This window comes from Anabrus simplex, chromosome 4 (assembly GCF_040414725.1).
Source record: "Anabrus simplex isolate iqAnaSimp1 chromosome 4, ASM4041472v1, whole genome shotgun sequence".
Classification (NCBI taxonomy): Eukaryota; Metazoa; Arthropoda; class Insecta; order Orthoptera; family Tettigoniidae; genus Anabrus; species Anabrus simplex.
The window spans coordinates 348,302,477-348,318,563 of NC_090268.1; the positions used below are offsets into that span (position 1 = coordinate 348,302,477).

Below are 16,087 nucleotides of genomic sequence, written 5' to 3' on the forward strand. Positions count from 1 at the left end.
ACCCCTTATTGTAAAACTTTGAAAGCAGCTTTTTTTTTTTTATGAGGTTTCGTGAAGGTGTTTTCTTGACCACTAAGTTGCTCTGGCCATCAACGACTCCATATTTTATTTATCCCATATATATTTGGACAGCTCTTATGTTTTATTTAATCAATATTGTTTTTACTGTAATAAACCCCTTATTGTAAAACTTTGAATGCAGCTAAGTTTTCAGTTATTTTTTTTTAGTAGGATCTTCCCTTGCCTTGCACTTTTTGGTATCCTCTTTATTTATCTTATTAGGCCCTTGTTTATACCCTGATCCCCTGAATCATGCACTCCTGAGCTGCGGAGAGTGGATACGCATCGCAAGGTAAGCTATGTGCCAAACACGCCACTTTGGTGGATGTACTGATCACTATAATGCACTTGGTTCGATCTCAGTGTTTGCCTGATGGGAACCAAGGCATTATAGGGTACAATATAGTGAACAGTAACAATTCCTTGCCAAAACCTACAGTTTATTTTAAGTTGAATATGAAAATGCCTGATTTTCAAGACTATGGCCATTTTTGTTCTCAACAAGCAACTGTTAGCTGCATGGCTCAACAAATGAACTGTGTTTCTCCTGGTGGGAAACGATCCAGCTATTTCTGTTTTCAACAAGCAACTGTTAGCTGCATGGCTCAACAGATGAAATGTGTTTCTGCTGGTGGGAGACAACCCAGCACTGTATAATTATGAATATTTACATTACATTATACTGATAAAGGAAAGAAGTGAAGTAGCAGAGAAAATGCCAAATTGATCATTATATTTCCTAGAGGGGAGGAGGAATCCAGCAGAGCAAATTTATTTGTCTATTCAGAGAGAAAAGGTTTGAAGAATGTAGACATGAAGACATTTATTATGTATGCTAAGACTGACAGGAGAAAATCAAAATGTGCTAATACAGTCTGTTGAAGGTAATCGTCAAAATAACGGAGTACAATTTTCCATCCAAGACACTCATTATCATAGCAGAATTATGAATGACTCAGTAAACTATCAGTATAAAAAATGAACCAATTTTTAAAAGCTATTCACTTGAAATACAAATTTATTTCTTCCTCCTGGCCCTTTTCCAATAACCAATTTTACGACCGGGTGCATGTTTCTGTGGTGATTTGTAGTTTGATGTAAGTAACGGAAGTTGTCTATTAAGCTGAAAACTCACACCCAGTCCCAGAGTCACAGGAATTAATTGGACCCAGCTAAAATCCTTCACCCGTCCAGGAATCGAACCTGGTACCTTCTCAACTGAAAGCCACTATGCTGACCATTCAGGCAAGTAGCTGGATGTGAGTGAAATATAATAATAATAATTTCATAAAAACTCTTTCTGTTCTTTGGGAAGACTTAAATTTGAAGAGTTTTGTGACATGTGGGAGCTTATGAAAGGAATGAAATTCACAACTTTGAGTGACACTGCTTAACAAATAGCAGTTGTGAAAAGGTAGTCCACAAACACAAATCTGAAACAAATGTCAAAACCATTATGAAACATGAAATAACCGATTGTAAGGTGGTGCTTTACAGTTGAGATGGGTATCAGACAAAAGCAGGACTTACAGTTAGAGCCCTTCCTTCACCCGCATCTGCAAATGGCTATCCACGGATATTGTAAATATTTAACTACAGTATAGTATACCCAACGTATTGAAATGGATAGATCTATTAACGTAATACAATAGGCCTGATACTTGGCTCCAGAACCCTTACAGACACAGGTTTATGAGGGATTTTCTCTTGCGACAACTATCAACGCTTTGACCTTTGTTCTTTCCTTCCATTAATTGCAGGCAGGAGCCAATTACGCTTAGGTCAGATCTACGGCAGTATGGTCTCAAGGCTCACTATATATCACCATTCTCCCACACCAATGTCAAGGGTCGCCTAACCACAAGCAAAAATAAGAGTATACCTGAGTAAAAATCAGTTTCATTATTTAGAAATTATCAGAAAAATTATCCACACTGCCATACAGTTTGCATCCGCCAAGAAACTAACTTCACAGCTAATTGCTAACTATAATCACTTCAAAAGGGATGGTTTGAAACTTTTACACTTTCGACACAGTAATATAACAAGAATGCACACAAGCACATATTGCACAATACACGAGTTTAAAACAGTAATCATCTCAGGTGAGCAATCATAAGTTAAAATTTCCTCAGTGTGAGTCTTATGGAATTTTACTTGGCGTACAAACTTCAAGGATACCAATGGAAATAAATGACTTAGATTCTATGACATACCAATGGAGATAAATTCACACACACATGGTATATCATCAGTAAACTTACCACAACGAAATATAAATATCCTGCAGACACTGGACAAATAAGCATAATACACACCTATAATATATTTATTTACCTTCTCCACATCAAGAATGATGGCGTCCAACAAGTGAGACACATTTCTACAAACTATCTTCTATTCAAGTATGACCCTTAAATTCTTACCCCAGCCTAGACACACAATGAGGAAGTTTTTAATTACATTATCGTAACAAATCTCTATAAAGTATTAACATCATAAGATGACTCACTTATGGTCAGGAAAGCTTGACGATAGGCCTTCAATGAGCAGCCTTTCAACTTGCTGATCAGTTTCAGTAACCAAATCCACTTCACATGATTTAGTCTGCACTGTTTTCTTATTCCATATTCTCTCACGGACTAACTGTAATAAAATTATGAATGTGATTTCCATATTACTCATCAATATTTCTCAGGCAAATTACAATAATTACACATTCATACCTTATGTTGTGCTGTAAAAGATCAAATATTTCATTTTCATACCCTACATAGCAATGATAAAAATATAATGGACTCTGAAAGTCATGCTTCCTGGAATAGTTTTACTCAAGTAAGCCATAAAATTTGTAGTATACACAAACCTTTAATCACGAATCTGGCCTCAAAGGTCATTCCTTGAATGCAGTAGGCTATTTTACCCTTTTCTTACAACATGGAAAATGTTATATGATGATGATGATGCTTGTTGTTTAAAGGGGCCTAACACCTAGGTCATTGGCCCCTAGTGGAACAAAATGAGAAGAAATGTAATGACAAATTAAAAGTTCAAAATTCTCCACTGACCAGAATTCAAAACGTGAAGACGAAGAATGAATGGATGGATGGATATGAATTTAAAAACAATCAGTGGAACCGACCCACAGTGCCTCATATTCACAGAAACTGACGTAAAACAACACTATAACTGACCAAGGGACTGCTTCTAAAGCACAATACTGAATTGATGATGTTTGCAGTCTAAAGGTGTCCAAAATTCCAGTCATTGGTCCTTCATAATGGTACTTATCGCTAGGATAGTAGAACCATGGTATTTTTCATTGTGTGGTACTGATCAAAAGACAGACCTACGGTGTTTCGCACACTGCAGCGCCATTTACAGGCAACGCAAACCTATGATGTTCATCACATAGGTGTACTAACAAGAGGGACTCGTACTATCCCGTGGTGTTCCTCATATAGCGAGTACTAATCATAGGCAAGCCAGAACCATGGAGTCGCTCATATAGTGGTACTAATCACAGGTAATGTAAAAGCCAACAGTGCATTCTAATTGGAGGGCTGACCGCACGGTGCTCCTGCGTGCTACTAATCACAAACCTATTTAGTACCTAACATGTGGTACTATGCGCAAGTAAAAGCGACTCATGGTGTTCCCCGCGTGGTGGTACTAATTACAAGTAGTCTCATGGTTCTAATTCGATCACCCCTTATAGTCGCCTCTTACGACAGGCAGGGGATACCGTGGATGTATTCTTCGTCTGCGTCCCCCACCCACAGGGGGTGAAAATGTTATATTACAAAAGGAATGTTAGTATATATTATCTCTGACACAAAACCAGAATATTGTTCTATGTAATCATCATGCACTTGATAGAAACAACTCCATTAAAGTCATATAATCTAGATCTGATTTTTGAAGAGGCGGCAAAAATCCATGCAGCACTCCATATGATATGACGTTTACATGCAAAAGACCTCTAATACTACGTTCCTAACCTTCATAAAATTGCAGTCAAGTTCTGCCAGCTTCCATAATACAAACCCATTCAACTCATGATAGGCTACATATCCTTATGTGTATACTGAAATATTTCACATTCCCTTTCATCTTGCATTTCTCTCTTCTCTTCCCTAGCATTGCTGACTATATTACTGAACATTTTACAAAATTCCTGGGCTTTTCTCAAACCATTTCTTATGTTTTCAATATAACCTGTTACATAAGAAATCCTCCTAGAACGATTCCCCTGGTTTTCTCTGTACCTCTAGGCTATGTATTTTTCTGTTCGCCACCATATCCTTCCTGCTCACTTGCAGAAATATTAGCTAAAAATGCATCCTTAACCTTCTTCCTAACTCTTATTAGTTCCTTTTAATCAGCCTGATTTGCTGTTGCTCAGGTGGCAGATTTCCTACTAATTCTTTACCTAATCTTTACTTACATGACATCAAAGAAAATGGAAATTTATCAAACATCTCCATCGCTAAATTATTCCTATTCCTCATACTATAAATAAATAATTTCCCCAATCTGTCCTCTTGAATTCAAACTTTATCTTCATATCATGATCCTTCCTACTTTTAAACATGCCATTCAAGCTTCTTTGTCTACTAATCTCATTCCACACCACCCCTACACCACTTAGTCGAGCAGCTCATCTCCTCATTCTCATATCTTCCCAGCCCAAAGTTCGCAACATTTTTATAATACTACTCGTGTTGGAAATCATGCTGCTTTCTATTGGATCATTTTCCAGTTCTCGAATCAAGTAGGCCTATGCTAACAGGAATGCAGCCAGGATTCACAAAATTTTGTTGCTTTCTCTGCGAGTGGGACAGTCAAGATAAGCATAATAATTATGAAATTACGAGAGTGGTTATCAAAAGTAACTTTAGTATTAGGACAAAAAAAATGTTAAAATCTTGCCACTTGTTGATATCACCAAAATCATTTCTCCTTCTTTGCATATAAAACTGGGGTTGATGATGAACTTTATTTAGGTATCAGGAAGGAAATTTCAATATTTAAGGGGAAAATTTCAAGGGCTGAGCGAGGCAAAACTAAAGAAAGTACCGGTATCCTGAAGGCCACAAATATGCGATCTCTTTCATGATTCTGTATTCAAGGGGATATTCCTGTAAAAAAAAAAAAATATATATATATAAAAGGCTAGCTTGCTTTTAAATTGGTTTGTGCAAATTTAGACAATTACAAACATATGGTGGAAGATTTGTTGAAGGCTTACAAGACATTGGGATGCAACATGTCCCTTAAAATTCACTTTCTCCATTCGCACTTGAATTTCATTCCACCGAACCTTCGTGAGGTCAGTGATGAGCATGGGGAAAGATTCCATCAGGCCTTATTACTAATGGAAACGTGATACAAAGGGAAATCAGTGTTCAACGTGCTTGCCGATTACTGCTGGCAACTTATCACGGATGTTTCGGAGCCAATTTATAGGCGCAAATCTTCGAGGGAAAAGTTTTAAGAAGGTAAGAATTTTTACTATATAAAATCTTAATTGCAACATAAATACAATTTTAGAATACTTAATATATATATGTTGTGTATTTTGGATTATGGATGATTTGGTTTGAAATTACACCAAATATAATACAGTACGGTAATAGAAAACCACAACTGAACAACAGTTAACTATATAGCCTATGTTGTGGGAAGTTCATCATGCCCTCTCAAATAACTGTTAGGTGATAGAGAAAAATGAGCTTTAGATTCAAAATTAGCATATACAAAATTAAACTGCATATTTACATTTCTGAGAGTGAATAAAATTCAAATTTGTTGTATTGTGTTATTTAATTTTCTATCTATCTTTCTTTCTTCCTCAGTGTCAATATTTTCTCTTTTCTTCCCTATCGTCCAGCTTTCCTTCAGTTATCCAATTCTTTTTTTACTTCTACATTTAATACCCAGAACTTTTTTTGCTCTCTCAGTTTGTTTCTGAACCTCTCCCATTCTCCATTAACAAAGATTACCATTATTCGCAGTTTGTATCCTTTCAACAAAGCTCTCCTCCAATTCTTTGACCTTGTCATCTTCTTTCAAAATGTCTAAACATATCACGTCTTTCCTCTTACAGGTCTCTGAACACCGTAAAAGTACCTAGAGATGCCAACTTTGCAGGTGATCTGTAGTACATATCTGAGTGGAGGCTGAAGGATCATTTCTTTTGTTAAGTACTGTAGTTGCTTCCTTAGCAGCTTGTAGTTCCTGTTCGGTAAACGTACACTGGTGAGATGCTTTTTCTTTTGATATCATGTGCATCCTCTGCACTAACAGAGTACTTAACAGCTGGGAGTTTATATTAGCACGGAATTTAGTCTTGTTCTTCCTCATCATGCGCATCTGAAAAACCGCAGCAACACACACTACAAAACAAGTGTGAATGAGATTTTGAGGAACACAGTGAACAGGGCCATTCTTTCATGTATTCCTCCCTAAATTTTTGAACTATTTTCGGTTTATTACTAGTGTCACTAGTCACGGTAACGTCGTTACACGTATTTTCCTGTTCAAGAAATTGCTTCACTATTTCAAACCTTTTGCATTTTGTAACACACGATTAGCATAGATCTCAGAAGAGCAATATATGTAAATTTGGCAACCAATAAATACTTCAACACTCAAGCACACAGTATTCACAATGAAACAGAGTTTGTCACCACTTTGCCGCCAAAACAAAGACAAAAGAACTCGCATACTTGCATGGAAGTCTGATCATGTGACGAACAAAGACAACAACTCCACAAGATATACCACTTCACAGGTGCCTATTTTTCCGGTACTGGAAGCACACGCTACGTTCGGCACGTGAAAACTCGAAATATTCTTAAACGAGGGACAGGAAAGGGGCATAAATGATTACTGAGAAATCCGAAAATAATATTCTGAGAATTCAAGCTGTAATGGCATTCCTTGTGTATCCTTTTGAACACTTCATACACTTAGATTTAAAAATCAACAAAAAATCGTAATTTGTAGTGTGTGATTCGTAGAGGCGTAATTATGATGGGTAATTCGTAATTATTATGACTGAATCGTAACTGTTGGCATTTCTGCAAATATACTTTCACCTTTTATTATTTTCAAACAATTATGACGTTGTTCTGTTTGCAGAAGCCAACTAAATTCTGTCCTCTGTCATTTTTAACTCTGAGCCCATGTTATCCACTCCATAGTCTCAGTTTAATCCCCAGTCACCCTCCATTCAGTACTCAACTGATAAAAATCTCCACTGCCTTTAACTTCTCCCACGCTACCATAATCAGATCCACACATCCCCAACTATGTTGGTACCTATTCCTGCTTGCCTTGCATTGTTGGTACCAACATGAAAATTTAACATCATCTCCTCACTCTCCTCCTTCCCTTAACATGTCTTAACCTAATTTCATGGATAACAATCTATTCTGGTTCCCCTTCCTCCACACACTTTCCCCACATGCCTAACAAGAGTGTCTCCATGACCAGGGTCTCAACTCCATCCACCTCATAAAATCCTTTTCCCTTGTGGTCTCTCTGATGACTTCAGAACCTACTTCTCCCTCCCTTTTCCCCCTCTTATGGCTCTGTCTTACCTCCCTGTTCCTATCCACTAATCTATGTTAATCTTTTCTACCTTTCCCTTTCAATGATAAAAAAGAAAATGAATATTACAATCTTAATTTTAGCAACAACTGTATATTTCTGAAATGACACACACTTAAGTTGACCTAACACAGAAGTAATTTTTATTTATGAAATACTTCCTCTCATGCAGAGGCTACCTTGCGACAAGTATACTTTTAAATTTATTTTTAGAAGTAAAATAGATATACTGTACTTGATAAATGTTGAAGGTAACCTAATTGCAACAGTGATTTCTTAGAATTATCAGTGAGCCCCTTAAGGCTATGATGGCAATCTCCCGTAACACTGTAGCTGGCAGAGACATCTGTTTCCAGAAATTAGCGGCAAAAGCGGGAATCGTTGCCCTTGCTCCAATCATCAGACCTACTATGTCGATTTCCTCTATCTGGTATTTCTCCCTGTAGTAAGGAATTGTTGGTAAGTAAATATTCCTTTTCTCTAGGTTAACATCTGAGGGCTGCGACTTATGGCTTTCAAAGCGAATTGTGGGGTCGATGATGTAACCTCTCTTCTTATTCTTGAAAGCAATGATGTCAATCCTTCTGTGGCTTCCGTTGTCCACTAAGCCATGAACCTCTTCAAATACCTGGAAACCATGGTCTTTTAGCGTTGCTGCAATTAACGAGCGAATGTTATGATGACGCGCATTCCTTAAAAGTTCACCGTGAGAACAAGATCCCAGAACATGCGCAAGAGTTTCAATCTCCTTGAGGCAGCGCCTACAAAGGGAATCGTTCTGAGATCTTCCTGGTACCGATCTAACTGCTGAAATGTTTGCTGTCATCTTAATTGCTTCACGCCATTCACTACATGATAAGCCTTGGTGGTCTCAAATCCAGGAGTTGGCAGGAGTATATTCATTGTACAAACATACACCTCTTCCTTTCTGCTGCAAGTTACACCACTCACTGAATGCCCTTTCTCTCAGTACTCTTCTCACTTTCCTGGCATCTGTTATTTCTAGGCATGGATGCAGCAAATTGTCAGATGGAGGGACATTGAGGGATTGTAGTGAGAGAGTTATTTCTTTCAGATTTCTTGTAGCACGGATGTATTCGTCACCTAAGCTTAATAGTACCTTACAGATGTTAATGTGCTGAAAATGAGCTTCCCAAGTGGCGCAGAAGAGTCCCAACCCCTTATATTTTTTCTCAGTGTAGACCATTCCATTAGGAATGTCTGCAGGTATTTGAAGAATTTCCTCTGGCTTGATAGTTTGGAATGGGTATATGAGAGATGGGCACATAACTGTGTTTATTACTTTAAATTTCTGGTCAGCCTGTAATAGTGGAGAAGAAGCCAATTTCTCCATTTTATTCCCTAATTTTTTAAGCTCCTGTGTAGGTTGAAAAATTATTTCATTTGAAAAGTTAACTCCCAGATAGCGGATTGTTTCCCCACGTCGCAAACTCGATATATCATAGCTCTTAAATTCAGCTGGGTCTTAGATTAACTTTCCGCGTTTGATGCAGATTGCCGTAGATTTCATTGGGTTGATATAAAGCCCTATTTCATGAAATCTCCTTGTGACTATATTCGAGAGCTCAAGAGATGCTCTTCAACTATTTCCTACGACAACCAAGTCATCAGCGAAACCCATGATCGTTAAAGGTGGAAGATGCGGTACTAAAGAAAATCCATAGTGGCTTGTGAGAGAGTCTTCAGTTAGTTCATTTAAAATATGATCTGTCGCTAGATTGTAGAGACAGGGAGAAAGAGGTGATCCCTGCATAACACCCCTTTTTAGGCTTAAGATGGCTGTCTTTCCAGTTACAGTTTCTATTTTTGTAGTGTTTCCTCTCTGGAGATTAACTATTAGTTCCTTTAATTTCTCAGGTATTCCTAATGTCCTCAAGGTCTCATGTAAATGAAGGTGCCCAATGTTGTCAAACGCCTTTCTGACGTCTAGAAAAATCACTGTTAGATCAGTTTTGTGGAATTTAAAACCGAATCGAGTGTAGAAGTATTGATATGTGTACTGGCTGAAGATATGAATCCCCGTTGTTGAGGATTGAAAGCAACTGAACATGACTCCTACTCGAAGTGAATTATTTAATAATACTTCAAAGTGACTTGTAACAGGGTTTTTATTGATTCATAAAACACTATACACACTTGCTTATGGTTGGGGTAATTTCACTTTAAAGGTCTTTGAAGCATGTTTTACTTCAGTAATACATATACCCAAATTCTCCCATTCGTAGGGTAAATTGGATATACTTAAATTTAGGGTTATTTTTAGCCTATGACACACTGAATGTAGCTGCAGTATGTATTACATACAAAGGTCAATCAAATATAAATAGGATTTTTGTTCCTGAACATCAACAGTTGGTAGGACTGGCTCCACGCTTCTGCTATGCTTAGGCGAGACTGCTAGGAGTGAAGACAATGTGCTGTTAGATATTTCTTACCATTTCATCAGTAACGCTCACGATGTTGGAGCAACAGGTGCACCCCTCCACTGCGCAACACATAATTATAAAATTTCTTCCACATGAAGGAGTCACAGCGGCGGAAATTTGCCAGAGATTGACTGCACAGTCCGGTGATTAAACATTGTCAAGGACGTGTGTGTGTGTGTGTGTGTACGGAGTGGCAGAGGAAAAGGGAGGCAGCACCAGTGAATGCCAGGACTCGACTGTCAGCCGGCAAGGTTCTTGCAACCATTTTTTTCGATTGGCGAGGCATTTTGCTGATTGATTTTTTGCATAAGCGACGCACAATCAATGCTGCTTACTACTGAGAGCTGTTGAACAAGGCGAGGGTTGCATATCGCCGCAAAAAACGAGACCAACCGATTCAATGCACGGCCCCATACTGCAGCTCAAACTCTCTCCAAGCTACAGGAAATGCACTAGACTACACTTGATCATCCTCCTTACAGCCCGGACTTATCGCCCTGTGATTTTCATTTGTTTGCACCGCTTAAAGAAGCTCTAGGAGGGCAACGATTTGAAGGTGAGAGTGTGGAAGACTTCGTGTGCAACTGGTTGGTGACACGACCCTATTCTTTTTACAATGAGGGCTTCAAAAAGCTGCCCATTTGCTGGGACAAGTGCATTTCCAAGGCAGGGAACTATTTAGAAAAATAAATTGCAATTGCCTTGTTTTTTTCAATAAATGAATTCAAATAAAAATAAAATCCTGTTTATATTTGATACCCCCTCATAGGAAAAACAAGGCATCTGATTTCTACGTGACTTAAAGAACACACCCATCACACCAAGAACCAAGAGACAGATATTTCAGTTGTGGCCAAGCATTCCTGTGAAACAAGACACAAAATTTCATTTGACAGAACCAAGATCCTAGCAACTATTCCCTGGAACCTAGAAATAAAAATCCGAAAAGCTATCGAAATTAAGAAACACCAGAACAACGTGAATATAGAGGAAGGGAACAAAATCGGCAATTCTTGGATCCTATTACACATACATTAAAATAGGCAAGTCACAACATTAAAATATAGGATAAACCTTAAGTTATGTAATAGGACCCACAATCCCCAGCTATCTGGCTGTGGCACATGCATTCCAGAATTCTCAAGAGGCTGCGCGAAGACTTATGTCAGCCAGAGGAGAAGGTTATTTAAAGGACGGCACAATAACTAACTCGAAGTCTATTAGCGCCTGGGAGATTAATTACCTTAAATCGAGTAGGAGTATTTCATGATTTAGATATTGATTCCCATAACGAACCTGAAATATTTGTCCTGAATAAGTAAATTCATAACTCCAGTATAAATGGTCCGTTATTGGACATAAATTTTCCAGCCTAAATTGGCAAACTGGGGCAATGGGGCTGTCAACCAAGAATGAGTTAGCTGGAAAATGTCCAAAGTTGTCTACAGGCTACCGAAATGAAGTTCCTCCATTCTTGTCTCCAATAGGCAATGAGAGACAAAATAAGGAACGAGAATATCTGGGAACAACTCAGACTGGATAAGAGTCTGTTGGAAACCTTAAAATTAAGCATATTACAATGGTATGGCTGTATGAGGACAGCTCCAAATAGCATCCCAAAAGCGTACTTTGAAAGGAATGGTGTTGGTAAGAGGTCCAGAGGAAGGCCTTGTGATGGTTTGGAAAAACAATTTCAAAGACGTTGCTAAACGTAATGTAAATTGGCAGCAGAAAGTAGAACAACAGCTGTGGATGGACAGGACAAACTATTATTATTATTATTATTATTATTATTATTATTATTATTATGCTAGAACTGATGAATAGGATTTAAGATGGCCAATTATTCATCTGTAGGGCTCGTATTTCTATTAGGGCCTACCTAAAAACTCTTGAAATATGCATGCACTTATGTTCTAAAAAATACCAAAATATGACATGCTGTAAAAACTTACGAAATATAATACAAAATAGATTAAATAATGCCCACAAATTGCTTAGATGACTTTTTCATTCAGACAGCAGATAGATATTCCTAACTGAATACAAAGAAAAGTTAACTAATTTACAAATAACGTACCAAACTCACAGTCACTGAAAGTATGAGTGCTCATAAAAAAGGTATCACATACTAACCAAGTAAAGGTTAAACTTCAGTGTTATAATTTCACATCAAATAATTGATTTTGTTGTAATCACGCATGTTTTAGGTATTTAAGATTTTAGTTTGGAACATTTTACCCACCTCAAGTCAGCTCTCATAGGCTGCCAATAGAAGCTCAAACTACATTTCTAAATTGTTAAATAATTAAATATGATTACAAAGACAGCATCAATTCAGTGAATGCTGACCTGTAAATGACTTCAGCTTTCAACATGAAGTATTAGTCTATCAATCAAACTTTCAAAAATTCAGAGAAATTTTCAAGAAGTAGGTGGCCTGGAAACAGACCTCCCCTTTAAAAACATCCTCACCTCTTGCCCTTTTATTTGGAACAACAATCTTTTCACAATGCATACATAAAATCCTTTAGTCCACATTATACTGTACATTATCAATAGCAGGCCTATCTTGTTCCTCTTTCTATCTAATAATTAAAATTACTAGCCAAAAAAGACCCAATTTGGCCAGGAAAGTTCCAGTTTTCAGAGTCATATCCCCCTACCCCATCACGTAGAGCTGGGCTGCCTGTATTCTATGGTTTTCCCAAGTCAAATCAAATGACCAATCTCATCCAAGCAAAATCATCATCATCTTCCTCTTCCTGGCCATTTTCCAATTTCCTGAGGACAACACTTTGTATGGATTTAGCCCAGTTTTAAGACTCGATCCCTTTCCTAATGCCAACCCTATATGGAAAAATGTATTTACTACTGCATGTTTCTCTCGTGGTTCATAGTGTGATGCGTTGTATAAATTAAGATGTGTGTAAAGACAAACACAAACACCCAGCCCCTGAGTTAGAGGAATTAACCAGACAAAGTAAAATTCCCTGACTCGGCTGGGAATTGAACACGGAGATCTCTGAACAAGAGGCCAGTACGCTGACCATTCAGCCAAGGAGCCAGACTCAGTCAAGTAGATACTGTATCTATTACACATTTCTTTTTCTCTCTTTTTAATCACCCTAGGTGTCATATAACTGTGTTGCTATTTTGGCCTGTCCTATGCAGACCATAAACATAACCCTTAGATGATCCACAGGCAGAACAGCCATGCTCAAATGGGAGGCAGTATTTCAGTTGAAGTCGTAGCACTAGTGAAGCATTAGAGTTGTGTTCCAAGCAGTGTAGTAAGCGTCTAGGACGGTACGACATACAATGTCAATACGTGAACGTGTACACATTATCATATTAATAAAAACTAGCCTATTTAAAATAGTATATACTCGAATCCACCTTATCAATACACTTTTATCATTGAAAATTATTTATTCATCGAACATGTTTTGGGAACATAATACATTCCGTTCATCAGCTATTATTAAAGTCCAACTTATTTACAAAATATTGAAGAACAAACACAACCTCTAGTGGTTAAGATGAACTTCAATTACAACAGTTATGATTTTTCTGAAAATAAACTCTTCATAAAAGTATGGAAGAATTAGGGACTGACTTACTATATCATAAAAATATGCACATCAGGCAGGCCATTATAATGGTTGTATAAACATGTACGAAATGCACTGCAGTAGCTTGCACAGTCACTGTGGACTGTATTACTATGACTATCCAAATTCTGACATTGTGTTTAACTGTTAATTCATTTTATATTACATGTGTGCATGCCTTTGAATGTCTTATAGACCTACTAATTACAGTCCTTAAATTCATCCTGTCATGAACTTCAATAATATAGTGCATAATGACCCCTGAGCACTGTTTGGACTATACCACATAAAAAAGGCACGGAGGGAGGATGGACCTTGTGGTAATCAGCCATTTGGCCCCAGCTTCAACTCTCAGGAATACAGTCGCCTTACTATAGACAATCACTCATTTTATGTCAATTTACCGAGCGAGTTGGCCATGCGGTTCAGGTTGCGCAGCTGTTAGCTTGCATTCAGGAGATAGTGGGTTGCAACCTCAATGTCTGCAGCCCTGAGGAGGACTTTCTGTGGATTCTCTTTTTCACACCAGGCACATGCTGGGGCTGTACCTTACTTAAGACCACTGCTGCTTCCTTCCCACTACAATCCCCTTCCTCCCTCATTGTCGTAAGCTGTGTGGGCGAGACATAAAGCAAAATTGTAAAAATTATCCCAATTTCATCTGGTTTTACCAGGGATACATGCAATAGTCTTCTCTAGTGTTACCTGTCAGTTCCCAGACACACCCCCTTCCCAAAATGATTCTTATGCTAGACGCCGGTCATGTTCAAGGGAGACTGTACTGTTCTCCCAGTCCACATTTGGCACGATTTTACGTGACCTGGATATTGTATCCTCAAACTAGTTTAAACAAATTCCTGTAATCGACCGATGAGCTTGTATTAAAAGGGTTTTATCATTTCCAAACTTATTCTTCCAAGAAAACCCTATTGTATTACCGAAGTGATAACACTGATTTTGGGGCTGATATTTACGTTATTTTGCCGATAAAAACAACAAACTCCGCCGTAACCATAACATACATTTATTTTATTATTGGAAGTGCGCACAAATGTGCATAGTACCAGAAAACGACACTTTCTGCAAGTCATGCATTATAAGTGAAAAATCTAGTAATTTGGCAGTCTTATGCTCTAGCTCGCAACCGGTGCAGTATTAAGAATTTTCTTCCCTCTAAAGTCCAAGAGCAATGCAGATGTATCTCTAAGCCACCCAGTGCCGTTATAAAAGTAGCTTATAAAACTTTAAAATATTGCAAGAATCCAAAATCCTTACTTTTCCGGCCTCCTTCGTAAGTTGCACTATTGCCATATAACATGCATTCGTATCCACGGATGTCATTTTTCAGCTATGCCTACACGGAACCACAGCACTGACCCGTGCTTTCGTTTCTGCACAAAACTGTTGCTAAAATTGCCTGCTACTATCATCCACTATGTTGTCTTATCTTATCTTATCTTATCTTGCGGATATTTATTTGGGATTCAAAAGACTCTTTCCCAGTCACAAGATCGTTAATATATTACACTTATATCACAAAAACACACGTTTACAACACTAATGCCCGATTTTAGCATGTTCACACGTAGATAGATGCACTTAAAGAAGAAAAATTATATCGGGTATGAGGAGGTTCATGGAGGTATTACATTCGGTCGTTGCCTACGCTATAATACAAGGCCTTGTCTTGTCTTGTCTTGATCGTATAATTTAATGGGCTTCGCTTGAGAGCGGTATACCCAGCCACGCATCCTCTAAACAAACCCAAAAGATGGAGAAGATGAAAAGGAATATGTAAAATGTAAAAAAAGGGAATAAGGAATTCAACTACATATCTACCACACAGAAAAAGCACAAGGACACAAGGTACTAGACTTCACGCCAGAGTGACCGATACTTGGCGACTTCTACCAATCACAAACAAGACCAGGTCGACACATAAGGGGAAAAGGAAAAACAACACCACCGAACCTACAGTAAACAATTAGTGTCATGAAGGAAATTCGAGAGGGCAATTACCGTAGTAGGCGTGGGATCGAGTATCCAACACGTCAATTGAGTGGGTAACGCGAAGTGTGTACTAAAAAAAGGTTGTAACCATTTACGCCTACTAATTTCGAGTAACGGACATTGAAAAAGTAGATGATTAATGGTAGCAATCGACGTTCGACACTGACAGAGGTTAGACGCGACCAACTTCATCCGAAATAATTGATCCGGCGTGCACATGTGGTTAAGCCGCAAACGGACAAGATTCGTAATATGACGTCGAGTGTAAGGATGTTTTGTAAACCACGGAGAACGTGGGACATTCGGGAGAATTGTGAATAAGTTCCGTCCTTTTCGACA

At 38.1% G+C, this 16,087-nt stretch overlaps 1 protein-coding gene across 1 annotated transcript in view; it reads right to left on the bottom strand.

Annotated features, from left to right (window-relative positions):
• Nucleotides 1-15,413, bottom strand: part of LOC136871982 (inositol monophosphatase 1) — an 84,663-nt gene extending 69,250 nt beyond the window's left edge. The window contains exons 1-2 of the mRNA XM_067145758.2: nt 15,014-15,413; nt 2,573-2,706 (exon numbers count right to left, since the gene is read on the bottom strand). Coding sequence (XP_067001859.2) covers nt 2,573-2,706; nt 15,014-15,079 — 200 coding nt within the window. The 5' untranslated portion in view covers nt 15,080-15,413. The remainder of the gene's footprint in view (nt 1-2,572; nt 2,707-15,013) is intronic.
• Between the last annotated feature and the right edge of the window lie 674 nt (nt 15,414-16,087).